The sequence below is a fragment of the Pleuronectes platessa genome, chromosome 7 (genome assembly GCF_947347685.1).
Source record: "Pleuronectes platessa chromosome 7, fPlePla1.1, whole genome shotgun sequence".
In the NCBI taxonomy this organism is placed as follows: Eukaryota; Metazoa; Chordata; class Actinopteri; order Pleuronectiformes; family Pleuronectidae; genus Pleuronectes; species Pleuronectes platessa.
The window spans coordinates 16,003,664-16,024,685 of NC_070632.1; the positions used below are offsets into that span (position 1 = coordinate 16,003,664).

General features: G+C 42.5%; 1 protein-coding gene across 1 annotated transcript; it reads left to right on the forward strand.

Annotated features, from left to right (window-relative positions):
* The first annotated feature begins 326 nt into the window (after positions 1–326).
* LOC128444135 (mucin-2) lies at positions 327–19,810 on the forward strand. Its single transcript, XM_053426442.1, has 49 exons — positions 327–402; positions 514–769; positions 851–965; positions 1,631–1,721; positions 1,816–1,949; positions 2,044–2,260; positions 3,039–3,164; positions 3,254–3,368; positions 3,454–3,604; positions 3,712–3,825; positions 3,924–3,996; positions 4,101–4,238; positions 4,625–4,789; positions 4,940–5,034; positions 5,124–5,250; positions 5,344–5,599; positions 5,737–5,789; positions 5,891–5,994; positions 6,089–6,240; positions 6,346–6,484; positions 7,305–7,415; positions 7,544–7,723; positions 8,067–8,306; positions 8,392–8,548; positions 8,804–8,932; positions 9,101–10,928; positions 11,058–12,440; positions 12,570–12,782; positions 12,855–14,427; positions 14,551–14,850; positions 15,040–15,277; positions 15,470–15,555; positions 15,753–15,927; positions 16,024–16,271; positions 16,392–16,575; positions 16,669–16,879; positions 16,991–17,166; positions 17,295–17,364; positions 17,552–17,652; positions 17,744–17,775; positions 17,873–18,050; positions 18,158–18,262; positions 18,350–18,390; positions 18,518–18,640; positions 18,763–18,861; positions 18,998–19,126; positions 19,226–19,265; positions 19,343–19,466; positions 19,600–19,810. The coding sequence occupies exons 1-49, from the start codon at positions 327–329 to the stop codon at positions 19,808–19,810; spliced, it is 11,382 nt and encodes a 3,793-aa protein (XP_053282417.1).
* The last annotated feature ends 1,212 nt before the right edge of the window (positions 19,811–21,022 follow it).

The window sequence follows — 21,022 nt, forward strand, 5'->3', positions numbered from 1 at the left end:
ATTTCACCCGAGTACATTATTACAGAACAAATAAAAAACAGGATCACACTTTTTTTTATTGCTGCTCATCTCTATCAAACTGCTACGTATTTGAAGTGTAAACACATTTGTTCAATCGAGAGATAAGGACAAAGTAATGATTATATGGGACTTGTGAAAGGCGTTGGACGTCCATTCAGCACATGTTTGTCATGTATTGGTAATAAAACTTGAGCTACACTAAGAAAGAGGGTGGGAGTAAAGAATTGAGCAATCTGACTATAAAAGGCTGCTGAAGGTCCCCTGACTGTTACCTGCTCTGGAAACAGAAAGCCCACATAGGCATCATGAGGGGGAGATGTGTTGGGTTGTGTTTCCTTGCGCTGGCTCTTGTTATTGTTGATGATGTACAGGCCCGACTGGGTAAGACTTTTTTCAGGACTGTGCGAATGGATTATTATACTTGAATAATCTCATCTTAATAAACGTTTAATAATTCAAAACTATTTTGTGCACTTTTGTATTTTTCCTCAGTTCGGAACCATGTCAGCAGCATCTGCAGCACGTGGGGCCGCGAGCACTTCAAGACGTTCGACGGGGACGTGTTCCAGTTTCCTGCCATGTGTGACTACAATCTGGTCTCTGACTGCCACGAGTCCTACCAGGAGTTCTCAGTGCACATGAGGAGGAGGGAGAATGATGGAGACCCCACTGTCAGCAACGTGGTGGTCACCCTCAGTGACTTGTCCTTCCGACTCAGCAAGACGCTGGTCACTGTGAACAACGAGCCGTGAGTAAAGAACACGTGAAGCATCTGAAAGAAGCTGCTTGTTTTGACAGTAAATAAAACAAACACCCTCTCTTATTCCAGTGTCAAGCTGCCGTACTACAACGCAGGGGTCCAAGTGGAAAAAAATGCTGTTTACCTCAAACTCCATTCCAAAGTGGGCATCACGGTCATGTGGAACACTGACGATGCAATCATGGTAAAATACGTTGTTGTATCTTCAGAGCTTTGATGGTTTGATACGTCAGATAAAAGTACACCCACACAGCTCAACATGAGGTCTGCTCTTTAATTCAAATATGTTAGATATCGAGGAGTGTATATTAACAATCAGACTCCTTTATTTAATTCAAGGGAGCCTATTGGAACGTGTTTTACTTTCAATAACAGTTAGAAGAGAATAAATCAGCTTCAAAGTCAGGCTGTCCTTCAGTTTTCTTCTTCTTTCTTCTTCTCATTCACACTCAGATCGTGTAAAATCACATGATTCAGTTCACTTGATGAGGTCATCATAATCTGCATGTGTTGTGTTTGTGTTTCAGTATTCTAATAGGGTATCGAAGTTATTACAATGGTGTAAAGCAACACTGCAACTCTTTTACCTTTAAATAACAGAAAATATAATAGTGAGGATGATGCTGTTTTCAACCCCTCACCTCACCCTGAACCTTTTTTTTCACCTTATGAGCAGTTACAAGAAGTGCCGAGCTGCAGATCAGTTAAAAAACAGTTTTTTATCAATGATATTCAGTGAGGAAACCTTTTAAATATCAAGAATGACTCACCATGTGCGCTGCTGCTGCTCAGTGTATAGTGTTGCTGTAAAGGCTTGTTGTGATGTCTTGCTGTGTTGCTCTGGTGCAGGTGGAACTGGATCAGGACTATGCCAATCGCACATGTGGACTTTGTGGAGACTTCAATGGTGTTGCAGTCTACGATGAGTTCGTTCACAATGGTATACGTGCTGTTCACTTTTTGTATTTAGTCAGCTCATCAGTCGTCCGCTGAACCTTTTTGTATGTGACGAAATATAATTTGATTATATGCAGGTCGCCGAATCAGCCCAATTGAGTTTGGCAACAAACACAAAGTCCATAATCCAAACGAAGATTGTGAGGACCCCTATGAAGAGGATTATGAATCACTGGACGCTGTGAATGTGGCCGAGTCATGCGCGAAATTTGTGAGTTTTTGTCCACAGCCTTTTAGCAGCAGCTATATTGATGTGCAGCATTTTCAACGGAGCATCTCTGGTCCTATCATCTCCTCCCTTTCAGCAAACCACCTGTAACCAGATGTTGCGTTCAGAGTCCTGGAGCTCCTGCGTCCAGCTGATCGACCCTGAACCTTACATCCAGGCCTGCGTGCAGGACATGTGCGGCTGCGCCAACCTCACAAACGACTTCTGTGTCTGCAGCACAATGTCTGAGTTCTCTCGACAGTGTTCCCATGCAGGAGGGCAGCCTCCCAGCTGGAGGACACCTCAGTTCTGTGGTAATGTTTGTTGTCTCTTCTGTTTTTGTATGTTTTTGTTCTGAAATCAGCTCAGGGAAAAGCAGCTCATTTAAATTGCTCTTGGAAAGAAGGTATTGTGTAACTCTCTGAAAATTATTAGAGGGGTAATCTGTATTGTCCCCGAGGGGCAATGTGGTTTGCAAACAGTAGTCACACAACCAACACACAACTAGTCCATTTCTCAGAAGTTTAACACACAGTTTTCCGCTTCCTCCCGATATACAGAAACGAGGCTAAAATATAATGTATAAAAATATATAACAGCTGTTGCCATCTTGCTCATTTGACATCATGTGCGGCCGGTTTCAGGGCAGTGGTGATCGAGGTGTGAAGCTGTGGTATCGAGGTCCTATTGGTGCACACCCTCGACCAATAGGGAGTCAGTGTCAACCGTCAATCATGACGGTTCACCCCATTTACAACTTATCTGAAAGCACTGACACCTGAACAAAAATCAGTTTGATACAAACAACCTAAATGACCGAAACCATTTTTGTGGAATTTTATTTTATCTGTCGGGACTAACATGGGGGAGCAGGGGTTTATGACTTATACTGCAGCCAGCCACCAGGGGGCGATACAGATTATTTGGCCTCACCTTTTGTCTCTGATATACACCTCTGTAACATGTGATTGATTTAAATAACATTTTCAATCAATCTAATATTACATACAAATCAACTTTTGATAAACACAAATTAATCCAAGCGAGCCACATCCTACCTCTGTTGATTTGAAGTGTATTTCATCCTCACAGCTCAACAGTGCCCCCTCAACATGGTGTATGAGGAGAGCGGTTCACCTTGTTTGGACACTTGCTCCCATCAGGACACGAGTTCACTGTGTGAGGACCACAAAATGGACGGCTGCTTCTGTCCTCCTGGTGAGTGCTCTTCACATGTTTCCTGCAACACATTTTGAACAGTTCCACAATTTTGCATACTTATCATATGAAATAACCGTCTGCTTCAGGAACTGTGTTTGATGATATTTCCATGAGAGGGTGCATCATTCAATCTGAGTGTCAGTGCAAACACGACAAGGTCTATGACTCCGGTGAGGTTTACCGACAAGACCGATCAGAGTGGTATGTGACATATCTCATAGTGTAAACAAAATGAATTATTTTGGGTGCGTGTTTCGTTGGTTTTGAATCACTTGTGTTATTTCAGTACATGTTTGGAAGGTAGATGGGCCTGTAAGAGCCTCCAAACACCTGCTACATGTGCAGTCGAGGAGGGCTCACATGTCACCACCTTTGATGGGAAAACCTTCACCTTCCATGGAGATTGCTATTACACCTTAGCCAAGGTGGACAGCAAGGTGACCGAATTACAGCTTTGTACACTTTCAATGGAAGAAATAACAAAATATGCTGATGTAAAATAATAACTTATTATCATAATTTGTTGCTCTGCTTTACGTTTTAGGACGACACAAGTCCAAAGTTCACCATCCTGATCCAGCTGGCGCCTTGTGCAAACCAAGAGTTTGATACTTGTCTGAAAACCCTGAAGATCCTGCTGAACAATGACAGAAACAATGTGAGTTAAACTCTGTCGCCTCAGAAGACTGTAGTCATTCGTTGGTTCACACTGATATCTGCAACTCTGCAACACTGATTCAATCTGTTCTTATCCAGGTATTAACGTTCACTTCAGATGGAAAAGTGAAGCAGAATACACAGACCATCAGTTTGCCCTACCAGGCTCTAGGTGGGCCAGACCATAATAAACTCTGCATACAAAATGTCATTGTCTTCTTTTTTATTTGTGACGTGCTTTAACAGATGAACCATTTTCTCTTCCTTTATTCACAGGTGACATCAACATCTTCCAGGCTTCGTCCTTTCACATTTTGCTCCAGACCAGGTTTGGGTTGCAGATTCAGATCCAGCATGTGCCCGTCATGCAAGTCTATGTGAGTCTGGATCCGAGATACAGAGCAAATACAAGAGGTGAGTTTTACATTCGTCTTTACATGGAGCAGACGGACAGATTGAACTGAAAAAAATGCCGAAAGCTGAAACAAAATCAGTCTGTCACAGCTCTGTCATACACATGTAATAATAAAACTAGTTAGTAAGTGTATGACGTCTAGGCTCCGACTTCAGCACTTCCCAGATATGATTATGTACATATAATGGGAGTGATGATTAAATCTTTATATTCTGTATATAGTGATTGTGCAGTTTAAATAGGCCTTCAAACTGGTGAAATTATAGATGATTGTGGAGAGACAGGTATATCACCCCATTGGAGTGGGGCTTGAGTTAGCTCACGAGCATTGCTCCATAAATGGTTCTGAAGATTCTGATTTGACTAAAATATCTTGTGTCTTCAGGTTTATGTGGCAACTACAACATGGTCCTGTCTGATGATATGAAGACACCTCAGGGGATCGTGGAAGGAACAGCCATCACTTTCAGTAACTCCTGGAAGGCCAACCTCATGTGTCGAGACCGAGATGAGAGACTGGACGACCCCTGTTCCCTCAGTGTAGAGAATGGTAAACAGTAGAGTTGGTGTTTTTTAGATGGATTTCCAGCTTCAGACCAATGTTTTGTAGTCGGCGTGCAATTTCTATTCAAGGCAACAAGAGAGTTCAACACAGTTGTAGAAGTTAAAAGTTAAAAAGTGTCTGTTTCTTCATTCTCAGAGCTGTACGCCAAACACTGGTGCGCCCTGCTGCTGAAACCAAACAGCACCTTTGCACAGTGTCGCTCAGCAGTGGATCCTGAGATGTACTACAAGGTACAGGAATAATCTTTCTACAATTTCAATTATTTGATTACCCTTTGATGTCATTGTAGTTCCTTAAAACAATTTTTTCCCTTCCGCAGCGATGCACTTATGCGAGCTGTAACTGTGAGAAGAGTGAGGCCTGCTTGTGCGCCGTCTTCTCCTCTTATGCGCGGGCTTGTGCAGCGAAGGGAGTGTTCTTAAAAGACTGGAGAGAGAACGTGTGCGGTAAGGATTTCCTTCATTCTGCTGAGGTGATGCATTCTGCAGTTAACAGTATCCCTTTCCCAGTAAACATCCTCAAAATTGTGCCCAAAACAGACAAATACTCAAGTAGCTGCCCGGCATCTCAGACCTTCTCTAACAAACATCAGAGATGCCAGTTGACCTGCAAATCGCTGGGCTCAAATCAGCAGAGCTGCTCCTCCGACTTCCTGCCTGTGGACGGCTGCTCCTGCGCTGAGGGTCTCTACCTGAATGACAAAGGCGTCTGCGTCCCCATGGCAAAGTGTCCCTGCTACTACAACGAAGCATACATCAAGCCAGGGAAGTCCATGAGCATCAAGGACGAACACTGGTGATATAATTATTCCCATTTTGTTGCCATTTGCCTTTATTATCCTAGGTTTTATTTACTGTATATAAGATAGATCCAAGGTGAATAGTTTTGAAATACCCATGTGTTCAATCTCTTGTCTGTGGTGTCTTTTCTAGTGTTTGCACCAATGGGATGCTTCACTGTCATTCTTGGAGAGCCCGCTTATCAAGTATGTCTTTTTTTGTTTTATGTATTTCCTATTTTTCCTGCACAACCTCAACCCACATTTGTGTAAGGTGGAGACTCAACCAGTTTCTCCCTCTGTCACAGAATGCCCTATTCCAAAAGAGTTTTTCAACTGCTCCTCTCCGGGCACAGGAGAGCTTGGAGTCCAGTGTGCCCGAACCTGTTTGAATCTGGACAACAACGATTGTGTGAGTTGTTTTTGCTGCTGTATCCAATGTGGCCTAACACATTACTGGTGTCTATGGTCGTTTCCTGACAGTTATGGTGTTTCTTCCTTCCCAGGACTTCACAGAGTGTGAATCAGGTTGCCAGTGTCCCAGTGGCCTCGTTGATGATGGCAAAGGTTCCTGTGTGAAAGAGAACGAATGTCCATGTCAGCACGACGGGCATCTGTACGCCCGAGGGGCAACAATTCCTGACAAGTGTAACAACTGGTATGACCTTGTTTTTATTAGACGTATCAACACATTTGATGTTATTTGTCTGTTTATTTCACTTGATTGCACTGTGTTGTATTTAAACATTTCTTATCCATCTAGTACCTGCAAGAGTGGAAAGTGGGAATGCACAGACAAAAAATGTCCAGGAACTTGTATCATCTATGGAAGTGGTCACTACTCCACATTTGATGAGCAAACATATGCCTTTCAAGGAGATTGTGCCTACATTGCTGTCAAGGTAAATAAAGAATGTAGACATCATCCAAATGACATAATGTGATGGAAATCCCGTATTCCCACGTTCACTTCTCCCTTTGCAGTGGTAACTCAGTACTCTAGTAATACTGATACTAATACTAACAAGCACTTTACAAAAAAAATACAAAATGATACACAACAGAAACGAGTTGGTTGACATAGAAAAGCGGAAGGTACATAAAGAATAATGATAGAGATAAAAGAACAATAGCAATCTAATTAAATGCAGGAATATGGCTTCCCGAAAAAAGTTACATTTTTAGCCAGGAGTTAAAAGAAGACACCGTCTCTGAAAACCTTAGGCCATTCATTGGGACCATGATGGTAAATCTATTCTCTGTAGTCAGCAATACATTTTTTGCAGAAGGTGCTGTTATTTTTACACATTTCATTATTCATTCCATTGTGAATTTCTACATCATACTGAATATATCCAAATAGTAAATGATTTGAACTATAGATATAAATAGCATGTGATTTTGGATTCTGTAATCTCAGTGCTTGTGCCAGAAATTCATTGATATGGCTTTTATACAACTGCATATCATTGATAAACTTCAGCATCAGTTTTAGAAATGTCAATATATAATGCTTATGAAGATTTTAAGTATGTTAACCAGCATTGATTTTTTAAATAACTGCATGTAAAAATAAAAAAGAAGGTCCATTAACTACAGCATGAAGTACACTTGTTCTTTAACAATTTCAATGTATTGTAGACAAGTATAAAGGTCAAGTGACAGTGGGATTTGTTCAGTGGTGTCTCTTAATGAAGCAAATCATGTGCTCTCTCTTTTCAGAACAAGTGTGGCAATACAACTGTAGAGCACAACTTTGGAATTGTCACAGAGAATGTACCGTGTGGATCTACAGGCACCACCTGCTCCAAAACTATCAGGATCCAACTTGGGGTAAGATCCCAAAACAACACCTGTTTTGATTTCTGGCCTGGACATTTCAGATTAAAAACATTTTGACAAATCAAATTGCATTTTTTTGTGTGACAGTCAAAGCAACAGAAATGTTTTTAACCTTACAGCGAACGGAAATCAGACTAGCAAAGGGTAAATACGAAAAGGAGGACCTGGGACACGGCCCTGATATTCCGATTAATATAAGAAAGGTCGGCTTGTACTTGGTGGTAGAATCTTCCATCGGTGTGGCAGTGATGTGGGATCGCAAAACAACTGTTCGCGTCCTCCTGGAACCCCAGCACAGCGTGAGTCACAGTAGTCGTTATGGTGATGATGACTGAAATCTCTCATGTTAACAGTTGCTTGAGTTTCAATATGGTGTAACCTTTTTACCTCATCTGTAGTGTAGCTATGTTTGTAGTTCAACACCACTATGGGAAAATAATGATATTGCTATGCACTACCATTGATCTAAAGGTAGTTGAGGCATAATATTCACAATTCATGATACTATATAGTATTACAATATCAAAATACATTTAGGCATAGGGAAGATTTGTTCCTTTTAATGCTCGAGAGTGTGAAGAATATTCAAATGTAATATTGTCTCCATGTAAAAGCAGTCACAGACTCCTTCTGTCTGTGCAGGGAAAGGTGTGTGGCCTGTGCGGAGATTTTGACGGTGATGTCCAGAATGACTTCACCACCCAGGGTCAGCTGGAGGTGAGCACTCCCACAGAATTTGCAAACAGCTGGAAAGTGCACAGCACCTGCCCAGATGCAGAAACAAGTGTCGACCCTTGCAAAGCGACACCCAATCGACATCACTGGGCAAAATCGATGTGCAGCATTATAACCGGGCCAACGTTCCAAGGCTGCCACAATAAGGTGATAAGAGTTGTCTCTATTCTATCATCACGTAAAGTTCTGTTGTTGGAAATATTAAATACATCAATCTTTTATTACTGAGCAGGTAAACCCCCTTCCATTCTATGAAAACTGCGTGAAAGACTCATGTGCCTGTGACACTGGAGGAGACTGTGAGTGTTTCTGCACAGCGGTCGCAGCTTATGCTCAAGCTTGTAATGAAGCTGAAGTCTGTGTTGCATGGAGAACTCCAGACATCTGTCGTAAGTAAACAACAATTGTGGCCTTTGGTCATTAAAATTATGTTTTTTAAGACTTTTCTGGCCCATTAATCCCTTTTTAAATTACAAAGCTCTTATGGCCCCGGCATTAAGTTATTGAGAATTTGTCTTTTAGTTCAAACTAAACCTTTTTCAGGCTTGAGTTCTTGTTAACCTCACGATACTTTATTTCGTTTTGCTGGATCAACATATCCTTTACTCCAAATACTTTACGTATCTTGTCTCTTTTCTTCCTAGCTGTCTTTTGTGATTATTACAACAACCCAGAAGACTGCATGTGGCATTACAACCCTTGTCACAAACCTTGTTACAAGACCTGTCTAAATCCAGAAGGAACTTGTATTAACCCTATACCCAATCTTGAAGGTAAGACATTTTCTCACAGTGAATGCAGCTATGATTAATTTGACTTTTTTTAATCAAAAAAATAACAAATCAGCTTCAGACATCCATTGGCCAGCTTCAGTCTTCATTATAAAAGATATATATAATACATTTATAATATTATGATACTTTATGTTATGAATTTTACAGGCTGTTACCCTGTATGCCCAGAAGATAAACCCATATTTGATGAGCACAACCAGACTTGTGTGGAGGAATGTGAAGGTTGCTTTTATAATGGGACGCGATATGAAGAAAATGAAGTTATTTATAATGTGAACGATAGCTTGGGAATGTGCTACTATGCAATCTGCATCAATGCAACAGTGATATTTGGAAATGAAACCTGCATCACTTCAACTACTGAACCAACAAAACCCCCCACTCCAACTGAAACTTCAACCCAAAGCTCTACAGCCCCACCAACTGGAACCCCAACTCATGGGCCAACTTCAACCACAGAGTCTACAACCCCGACAACCAAACCAACAACAACAACTACAGGGCAAACCACAACCACAGAGTCTACAACCACAACAACCAAACCTCCTACTACAACTGTGCGGCCAACCACAACCCCAGCGCCTACAACCACAACAACCAAACCTCCTACTACAACTGCAGGGCCAACCAAAACCACAACCCCGACAACCAAACCAACAACAACAACTACAGGGCCAACTACAACCACAGAGTCTACAATCAAAACAACAACAACAACACAACCACCTACAACAACTGCAGGGCCAACCACAACCACAGAGTCTACGACCACAGCAACAACAAAACCACCTACGACAACTGCAGGGCCAACCCCAACCACAGAGTCTACAACCACAACAACCAAATCTCCTACTACAACGCCAGAGCCAACCACAACCACAGAGTCTACAACCACAACAACCAAACCAACAACAACAACTACAGGGCCAACCACAACCAAATCTGGCACAACCCCTTGTATTGACACGTGTGAGTGGTCAGAATGGTATAATGTGCATGACCCAATAACGGACAAAAATGACTGGGAAACATATGAGAATATTACAAAAAGCGGTAAAGAAATTTGCAAAACCCCAGAAGAAATTGATTGTAGATCAGTACTTTATCCTGAGATGACCCTCGATGAATATACGGCTGAAACTGGCCAAGTTGTCAGTTGTGATTTGGGAATTGGTTTAATATGTAAAAAAGAGAACCAGTTTAGACCACAAAAGTGTTTTGACTATAAGATCAGAGTATGTTGTCCATGTGAGCACACAACTCATACAACTACACCAACTATAATTTCAAGTACAAAAGAGACAACAATAAAATCTACAACAGAGCCTCCTACTACAACTACAACCACAGAGTCTACAACCACAACGACCAAACCTCCTACTACAACACCAGAGCCAACCACAACCACAGAGTCTACAACCACAACGACCAAACCTCCTACTACAACACCAGAGCCAACCACAACCACAGAGTCTACAACAACAACGACCAAACCTCCTACTACAACACCAGAGCCAACCACAACCACAGAGTCTACAACAACAACAACCAAACCTCCTACTACAACGCCAAAGCCAACCACAACCACAGAGTCTACAACCACAACAACCAAACCACCTACGACAACTGCAGGGCCAACCACAACCACAGAGTCTACAACCACAACAACCAAACCTCCTACTACAACGCCAGAGCCAACCACAACCTCAAAGTCTACAACCACAACAACCAAACCTACTACAACAACGCCAGAGCTAACCACAACCACAAAGTCTACAACCACAACAACCAAACCACCTACGACAACTGCAGGGCCAACCACAACCACAGAGTCTACAACCACAACAACCAAACCACCTACGACAACTGCAGGGCCAACCAAAACCACAAAGTCTACAACAACAACAACAACAACGACAACAACAACGACAACTAAACCACCTACGACAACTGCAGAGCCAACCACAACCACAGAGTCTCAAACAACAACAACAACACACACAACAATAACAAAACCACCTACTACAACTGTGGGCACAACTACTTCTATATCAGTAGTAACAGGTCCTACAGTATCAGAACCATCAACTGTCCCCCTTGTCAGTGAACATATAACCATAACGTCAGAGACTACTCAGACACCAAGTACCACAGAGTCTACAACCACAACAACCAAACCACCTACGACAACGCCAGAGCCAACCACAACCACAGAGGCTACAACTACAACAACCAAACCTCCTACTACAACGCCAGAGCCAACCACAACCACAACCACAGAGTCTACAACCACAACAACCAAACCACCTACGACAACGCCAGAGCCAACCACAACCACAGAGTCTACAACCACAACAACCAAACCTACAACAACAACGCCAGAGCCAACCACAACCACAGAGTCTACAACCACAACAACCACACCTACAACAACAACGCCAGAGCCAAGCACAACCACAGAGTCTCCAACCACAACAACCAAACTTACAACAACGCCAGAGCCAACCACAACCACAGAGTCTACAACTACAACAACCAAACCTACAACAACAACGCCAGAGCCAAGCACAACCACAGAGTCTCCAACCACAACAACCAAACTTACAACAACGCCAGAGCCAACCCCAACCACAGAGTCTACAACCACAACAACCAAATCTCCTACTACAACGCCAGAGCCAACCACAACCACAGAGTCTACAACCACAACAACCAAACCAACAACAACAACTACAGGGCCAACCACAACCAAATCTGGCACAACCCCTTGTATTGACACGTGTGAGTGGTCAGAATGGTATAATGTGCATGACCCAATAACGGACAAAAATGACTGGGAAACATATGAGAATATTACAAAAAGCGGTAAAGAAATTTGCAAAACCCCAGAAGAAATTGATTGTAGATCAGTACTTTATCCTGAGATGACCCTCGATGAATATACGGCTGAAACTGGCCAAGTTGTCAGTTGTGATTTGGGAATTGGTTTAATATGTAAAAAAGAGAACCAGTTTAGACCACAAAAGTGTTTTGACTATAAGATCAGAGTATGTTGTCCATGTGAGCACACAACTCATACAACTACACCAACTATAATTTCAAGTACAAAAGAGACAACAATAAAATCTACAACAGAGCCTCCTGCTACAACTACAACCACAGAGTCTACAACCACAACGACCAAACCTCCTACTACAACACCAGAGCCAACCACAACCACAGAGTCTACAACAACAACAACCAAACCTCCTACTACAACGCCAAAGCCAACCACAACCACAGAGTCTACAACCACAACAACCAAACCACCTACGACAACTGCAGGGCCAACCACAACCACAGAGTCTACAACCACAGCAACCAAACCATCTACGACAACTGCAGGGCCAACCACAACCACAAAGTCTACAACAACAACAACAACAACGACAACAACAACGACAACTAAACCACCTACGACAACTGCAGAGCCAACCACAACCACAGAGTCTCAAACAACAACAACAACACACACAACAATAACAAAACCACCTACTACAACTGTGGGCACAACTACTTCTATATCAGTAGTAACAGGTCCTACAGTATCAGAACCATCAACTGTCCCCCTTGTCAGTGAACATATAACCATAACGTCAGAGAATACTCAGACACCAAGTACCACAGAGTCTACAACCACAACAACCAAACCACCTACGACAACGCCAGAGCCAACCACAACCACAGAGTCTACAACTACAACAACCAAACCTCCTACTACAACACCAGAGCCAACCAAAACCACAGAGGCTACAACTACAACAACCAAACCTCCTACTACAACGCCAGAGCCAACCACAACCACAACCACAGAGTCTACAACCACAACAACCAAACCACCTACGACAACGCCAGAGCCAAGCACAACCACAGAGTCTCCAACCACAACAACCAAACTTACAACAACGCCAGAGCCAACCACAACCACAGAGTCTATAACCACAACAACCAAACCTACTACAACAACGCCAGAGCCAACCACAACCACAGAGTCTACAACCACAACAACCAAACCTACAACAACAACGCCAGAGCCAACCACAACCACAGAGACTACAACCACAACAACCAAATCTCCTACTACAACGCCAGAGCCAACCACAACCACAGAGGCTACAACTACAACAACCAAACCTCCTACTACAACGCCAGAGCCAACCACAACCACAACCACAGAGTCTACAACCACAACAACCAAACCACCTACGACAACGCCAGAGCCAACCACAACCACAGAGTCTACAACCACAACAACCAAACCTACAACAACAACGTCAGAGCCAACCACAACCACAGAGTCTACAACCGCAACAACCAAACCACCTACGACAACGCCAGAGCCAAGCACAACCACAGAGTCTACAACCACAACAACCAAACCTACAACAACAACGCCAGAGCCAAGCACAACCACAGAGTCTACAACCACAACAACCAAACCTCCTACTACAACACAAGAGCCAACCAAAACCACAGAGGCTACAACTACAACAACCAAACCTCCTACTACAACGCCAGAGCCAACCACAACCACAACCACAGAGTCTACAACCACAACAACCAAACCACCTACGACAACGCCAGAGCCAACCACAACCACAGAGTCTACAACCACAACAACCAAACCTACAACAACAACGCCAGAGCCAAGCACAACCACAGAGTCTCCAACCACAACAACCAAACTTACAACAACGCCAGAGCCAACCACAACCACAGAGTCTACAACTACAACAACCAAACCTACAACAACAACGCCAGAGCCAAGCACAACCACAGAGTCTCCAACCACAACAACCAAACTTACAACAACGCCAGAGCCAACCACAACCACAGAGTCTACAACCACAACAACCAAACCTACTACAACAACGCCAGAGCCAACCACAACCACAGAGTCTACAACCACAACAACCAAACCTACAACAACAACGCCAGAGCCAACCACAACCACAGAGACTACAACCACAACAACCAAATCTCCTACTACAACGCCAGAGCCAACCACAAACACAGAGGCTACAACTACAACAACCAAACCTCCTACTACAACGCCAGAGCCAACCACAACCACAACCACAGAGTCTACAACCACAACAACCAAACCACCTACGACAACGCCAGAGCCAACCACAACCACAGAGTCTACAACCACAACAACCAAACTTACAACAACAACGTCAGAGCCAACCACAACCACAGAGTCTACAACCGCAACAACCAAACCACCTACGACAACGCCAGAGCCAAGCACAACCACAGAGTCTACAACCACAAAGACCAAACCTACAACAACAACGCCAGAGCCAAGCACAACCACAGAGTCTACAACCACAACAACCAAACCTACAACAACACCAGAGCCAACCACAACCACAGAGTCTACAACCACAACAACCAAACCTACAACAACACCAGAGCCAACCACAACCACAGTGTCTACAACTACAACAACCAAACTTACAACAACAACGCCAGAGCCAACCACAACCACAGAGACTACAACCACAACAACCAAATCTCCTACTACAACGCCAGAGCCAACCACAACCACAGAGTCTACAACCACAACAACCAAACCTACTACAACAACGCCAGAGCCAACCACAACAACAGAGTCTACAACCACAACAACCAAACCTACTACTACAACGCCAGAGCCAACCACAACCACAGAGTCTACAACCACAACAACCAAATCTCCTACTACAACGCCAGAGCCAACCACAACCACAGAGTCTACAACCACAACAACCAAACCTACTACAACAACGCCAGAGCCAACCACAACCACAGAGTCTACAACCACAACAACCAAACCTACTATAACAACGCCAGAGCCAACCACAACCACAGAGGCTACAACTACAACAACCAAACCTACTACAACGCCAGAGCCAACCACAACCACAACCACAGAGTCTACAACCACAACAACCAAACCACCTACGACAACGCCAGAGCCAACCACAACCACAGAGTCTACAACCACAACAACCAAATCTCCTACTACAACGCCAGAGCCAACCACAACCACAACCACAGAGTCTACAACCACAACAACCAAACCTACTACAACAACGCCAGAGCCAACCACAACCACAGAGTCTACAACCACAACAACCAAACCTACTACAACAACGCCAGAGCCAACCACAACCACAGAGTCTACAACCACAACAACAAAACCTACTACAACAACGCCAGAGCCAAGCACAACCACAGAGACTGTAAGCGCCACCACAGTATGCTACTGCATAGTTAATGGAAAGCAGTACAAGCCAGGTAAGTAAAAGACATTTAGGTTTCACAATTACATTTATGTCGCAAATTTTAAGTAACTATGTTCCATGTCTAACTATTATTCTCATTTGTTTTCACTATTAGGGGATGTAATATACGACAGGAATGACCTTGGATCAGATGTTTGTCTCACAATGATATGTTCTGATATTTGCGAGATTCTCAACAAGACAGAAAGTTGCACCACGCCTATGACTACACCTACACCTACGACTACACCTACAACAATACCTCCTACCTGTCCTACTTGGAATGTAACAGTAAGAACCGTTTTACTTAACTCTATATAAACAGTGAATAATGTTATTGAAATGGTTTTGTATATTTGAATTACATTTAGGGAAACAATGATTAAGAAAGCAGGCTTTCTTGCATTTTTTGCACAATATTTCTAAATATCACTGATTTAACCCGTTTCTCTCCCTCTCTCTCTCTCTCTCTCTCTCTCCTACCTTAGCAAAATGAGACATTCTTTCTCTGCAACTGCACCATGGCCAAATGCCTTGAGAACAATACAATTGAAATTGTTGAATATGAATGTCCAATCCCCGTGCCCATCAATTGTACCAACGGACACAATGCAACTCTTGTGTGGGACAAGTACTACTGCTGCCAATATTATGTTTGTGACTGTAAGCATTTTAGCTTATTAAGGTTGTACAACATACTTCTTCACTCTTGTAAATACGTATTGGATTTTGATTTTGATTTTTCTTGTTTGTCATTAGGTTCATGTGAAGGCTGGGGAGATCCTCATTACATCACATTTGATGGATTGTTCTACAGTTACCAAGGAAACTGCACTTACGTTTTGATGGAAGAGATTTTACCAAAGCATGGGCTGAAGATTTATGTTGACAACGTCTATTGTGATCCAACTGAAGATGTTTCTTGTCCGCGATCTTTGATTATATCATATAATTCGCAAATGGTCAAACTTATAAATCATAATCTTATGGGAGCAGCACAGTTGGAGGTAAAACAATAAATGACAATAGGGCAGTTTTATATCACGTTCTGAAAATCTCTCCATTGTCAATGAAATTACAGTGAAGATATATTTTCACAGCATATAATATATTTATTTTCTCTCTAGGCTCTGAAAAATGGAGTACGTCTGAAGCTACCTTATTCACAAAACGGCATTAAGATCTTAAGTTCTAAACTTAACATGGTTCTGGAGATCCCCCGTTTAGAAGTGGTCATTACATTTGGAATAACTGGCTTTAGCATTGACCTTCCATTTCAATACTTTGGCCAAAACACTCAGGGCCATTGTGGTAAGAGCTTCTCACTCTCCTGTTGTCATATAAGAAAATCATTAATATTTGGTCAGATTGTTGTTTTACCTGTTTTTGTTACTCACTTGTCAGGAACTTGTGACAACAACCAGGCCAATGACTGCAGGTTGCCTGGAGGCCAGCTGATTGAAAGTTGTGCAGTGATGGCTGACTATTGGCCTGCCGAAGACCTTGACAAACCCAAATGTGAGATACCATCTGTGCTGCCCACCAAAGTACCTCCCCCTCCACCAGAGTTAATTCCATGCAAGCCGGATAGCTTGTGCGACCTTCTTAGAAGCAGGTAGGCATTCTGTAATACACTGTAGTTTATAAACATTCCTGAACTTTGACATATTGTCATCAATATTCAATAGAGTTTTGACATGTGTTTTTGTTGGTTTGACTTTCACAGCATCTTTGCAGCGTGCCATCCAGTTGTGTCCATTGAGAACTTCTACCGAGGTTGTGTTTATGACAGCTGTCATGTTTCAAACCCAGCAGTGGAGTGCACAAGTTTGCAGACTTATGCTGCTGCCTGTGCCCAGGCTGGGGTTTGCCTAAACTGGAGGAACCACACTACACTGTGTGGTATGTAATTATTTCATAGTGTTGGGGAATCACGAGATTCAAATTAGATTTGTTGCAATCGAAACATACTAAACGCCACACAACAATACTTTAAAAAGAACCAATTGATTTTTTTTCTTCACCAACAGCAAGTGACTGCCCATCAAACACAGTTTACAAACCATGTAGTCCTGTAGAACAGCCCACCTGCGAAGACAAGTAAGTTTTAACAACAAAGGTTTGTAGTCTTTTTATGGGTCACTGTGAAGAAGACAGAGAATAAGAGCCTAATGGCATATGGTAATCAATATTTTTTATAGACAACAGTAGAAGTAATCGACGGTTTTATCGGTCTGAAAGAAATGATGTAACCTAACCATTCTGTTGTCATCATCAAATATTACAGTCCTGATGAAGTAATGATGAACTATGCTACCGAGGGCTGCTTTTGTCCAGATGGAATGAAACTCTTCAACAAAGAGTCTGGCGTGTGTGTTGATAAGTGTGGTAAGTGTGGCGATTCTCTTCAAAGTCTTAATAATGAGCTGGATATGTTGTTTCAATCAAGAAGTCCTACAGGATGTTCATTTTCCAACAGGGTGTCTTGATCCCGAGGGCATTCCTCGTGAGGTGAGCCATGCTTCTCTTCAACATCAGCTTAAATCAAAACCTGTATTGTTTCCTTGGTATAGGGAATTAAAAAAACTGCTGTGGTGTGTTCTTTCAGTTCGATGAGCAGTTTGAGTACAAATGCCAAGACTGCGTCTGTGAGGAGTCCACTAAGACTGTGACCTGTAAGCCCAAGGTTTGCCCAGTGCCACCTGAAGAAACCTGCACTGGTCCAGGGTTCATCCTTGTCAACCAAACGAATCCGTCAGACAGCTGTTGTTTTTCCCTTGTTTGCCGTAAGACAATCAGCATCAGTGCACATTTTTCTTCCACGTTCTAAAGTAACAAGGATTCTCCTGGATGGCGCTTTATCATTTACTATCATCATTTACCATCTCCACAGAATGTAAAAGCAGCACTTGCCCAGTTAACAGCATGAAGTGTCCAGTTGGATATATGCCAGTCGTCAGTGTCCCTGAGGGGAAATGCTGTTTAGAACTTACATGTGGTGAGCTCGTTAATTCAGTTTGTATTTATATCAAAAATGACCACACAGACTTTTTTACATTATGTTTGTTGTCTTTTCCTTTTCTAGAGCCTAAAAGAGTTTGTGTCCACAAAGGGGCTGAGTACCAGGTAAACAAGAAATGGAAATAAGAGAATGATTGTCTAATAATTTGTTAAAATATCACTTTTGTTCTCACGAATCCCGGTGCACTTTGAATTCTGGCTGGCAAAAACCCGTTTCTTTTTTGTTTACAAGCCTGGATCTCCAGTTCCTGCTGCGATTTGTCAAGACTGTATCTGTAGTACTCAGGTGGACCCCAATACTAAACTTTTCAAAGTAACCTGTGAGTTTAAGCAATGTCAAGAAACCTGTGACAAGGTAAGAGAAACATAAATGATTATGGTCATATACATGAAAATGCTGCTTGTTCTTCGTCAGAGCGTCTCTCAGAGTTATTGAACACTTTGAACTTGGAAACTTAACTCTCCTCTTTCTCTCAGGGATATGAATATATGGAAACTGATCCAAAAGTATGTTGTGGAAAGTGTGTACAGACACACTGTGAACTCAGTCTGAACGGTACCAAGCATCTGTTGACGGTAAGTGATGGACTGCGATTCATGAGTGTTGGAAGTGTAATATCCTGAAGTACCTCAGTTTTTCAATGTATGTATGTGTGTGTGTGTGTGTGTGCGTGTGTGTGTGCGTGTGTGTGTCCATCACACTGCTCTCCAGCCGGGAGAAACCTGGTCACCACCTGAGAACATGTGTGAGCATCACACCTGTATTAAGAGCGGTGAGACTTTACTAACGACCAGCTCACATATCGTGTGTCCACCTTTCCAGCAGAGCAACTGCCACCCTGTAAGTATCACTTCTGTCTAAAGAATCCGGATCGACTGTGTGTCTGCGATGACCTAAACGAAAACAAATTATGTTGACGCTGTTTATTTTCCTCCTTAGGATACAATTCAGACTGCAGCCAATGGTTGTTGTAAAATATGTAAGTTGGACAGTTTCTACACTTAGTTAGAATGTGTTTGTATAAGAACGTGCTAATTATGTGTATTTTCTGAAAAGGTGAAGAGAAGGAGAAAGCCTGCAAGTTGGTACCCATGAAAATCCAGATATTGCAAAACGACTGTATGTCTTCTGAGATGATAGACATGCCGTACTGTGAAGGATCCTGCAATACTTTCAGCAAGTAAGTGTGAGGTTGTGGATAGGTCATGAATCTTGTGGAAAGTCACAGACGCACATAGTTAAGTTAAAACTGTTTTGGTGCAGTTTGTGCAGGTTTGTAGATTATTTACTCATCCTGCCCCTTGTTCACTCAGGTACTCTGAGGCATTAGCTTCTCTGCAGCATTCCTGCTCCTGCTGTAAGGAGACAAAGACCAGCAGACACACTGTGGACTTGAACTGCCTGAATGGAGACGTGGTTCGCTACACCTACACACACGTGGAAGAGTGTGGCTGTGGCCACACAGACTGCACTACACCTCCTGGAAAATCTGCTCGCAGGAGGCGAAGCTTCACGCTAGTGTAGCAAAGTAATCATCATCACATTAATCGATATGGGATGTAAAGATTACTCCCATATAGTTTTACCAATCATTACACCGCTTACAAATTAATTGTCATGCAAGTATTTGTCAATTAAAAAGTTGCAACTCTGTTCAGTCTCAAATGTTGTTTGTGCCAATCCAGCTGGTGCTGCCATAGATAACAGTACCGTTAGTTGCTGCTGAAATCACTTTCAGCTTAGAAATAAAGTAATGTTGCTATAATGTAAATAAACCAGCACTCTTGAACTTATTAGAAGATTTGAGGGATGTTTACCTGCTTGTGATGTAAGAGAAAAGGAGACATAGAATACAGGAGAGCAAAAAGACTAAATATACAGTGGTGGAAGGAATAATCAAACACAGGTCAAGTTCAAAGTCATTGTGTCCTTATATCAATCACATTCTGATTACAATATATTTAATAATTTATTTTGCCAGGTTCAGTTATTTTTGCTTTTTTTATGTTCTCTTACTCATTGTGTCCACAAGAGGCTGACTGGCTACACAACCCCAGTCTGATTGGGACTATAAGCATTAATAGTTCCTTTTGTCCAGACACTCTAAAAGCAACATACATAGTGTGTTGGTAATTCATGTAACATCGCTCCTGTGACAAGAAATCTGTGAGAGCTCTGTGTTAGGAAGGCTTTATGAAGTCAGATGAAGACGTTTTTTTAAGGAAGTGGTGTTCTAGCTTTACATTGGTCTGTCTGACTGTCACCAACTTGAGCATTTCGTTTGGACATGGTGACACTACACACATGTTTGCATTTGCCACTAGATGGCGCTTTTCTCACAAATTTGAAAGAAATGCTGCGTTTCACTGTCACTCAGGTTGAAGTCCAGTTTGCATAAATTGTTGCATGTTGCATCTAAGGACCCTCATGATTGTTGGTGCACTTACACTTTAATACCAAGCCGTGTGGAAAACCTCTCAGACACATTTCAAGCTTGGTGAAATATTTTGCTCGACCTGAGCCATGCATTGTACCCGTGGGCCTTCAGGTCTGACTTTTTTCGCATTGATGGGTGGTCGGCCTGAAGTGTGTGAGGGGCTGGAATCCAGTTATTACCTGCTGATATTGGCCAATCCCAAATATATGGGTATCCACATATATTCCATTTTTACTGTCTATATATAAATATATGAAATTTAGGAAGCACATTCATGGACAAAGATGTAACCCTTTCAA

Coding starts and splice junctions, on each gene's coding strand:
- LOC128444135 (XM_053426442.1), top strand. CDS start 327: ATGAGGGGGAGATGTGTTGGGTTGTGTTTCCTTGCGCTGGCTCTTGTT. Junction 1,950..2,043: donor CCGAGTCATGCGCGAAATTT/GTGAGTTTTTGT, acceptor CCTCCCTTTCAG/CAAACCACCTGTAACCAGAT. Junction 4,790..4,939: donor TTCCCTCAGTGTAGAGAATG/GTAAACAGTAGA, acceptor CTTCATTCTCAG/AGCTGTACGCCAAACACTGG.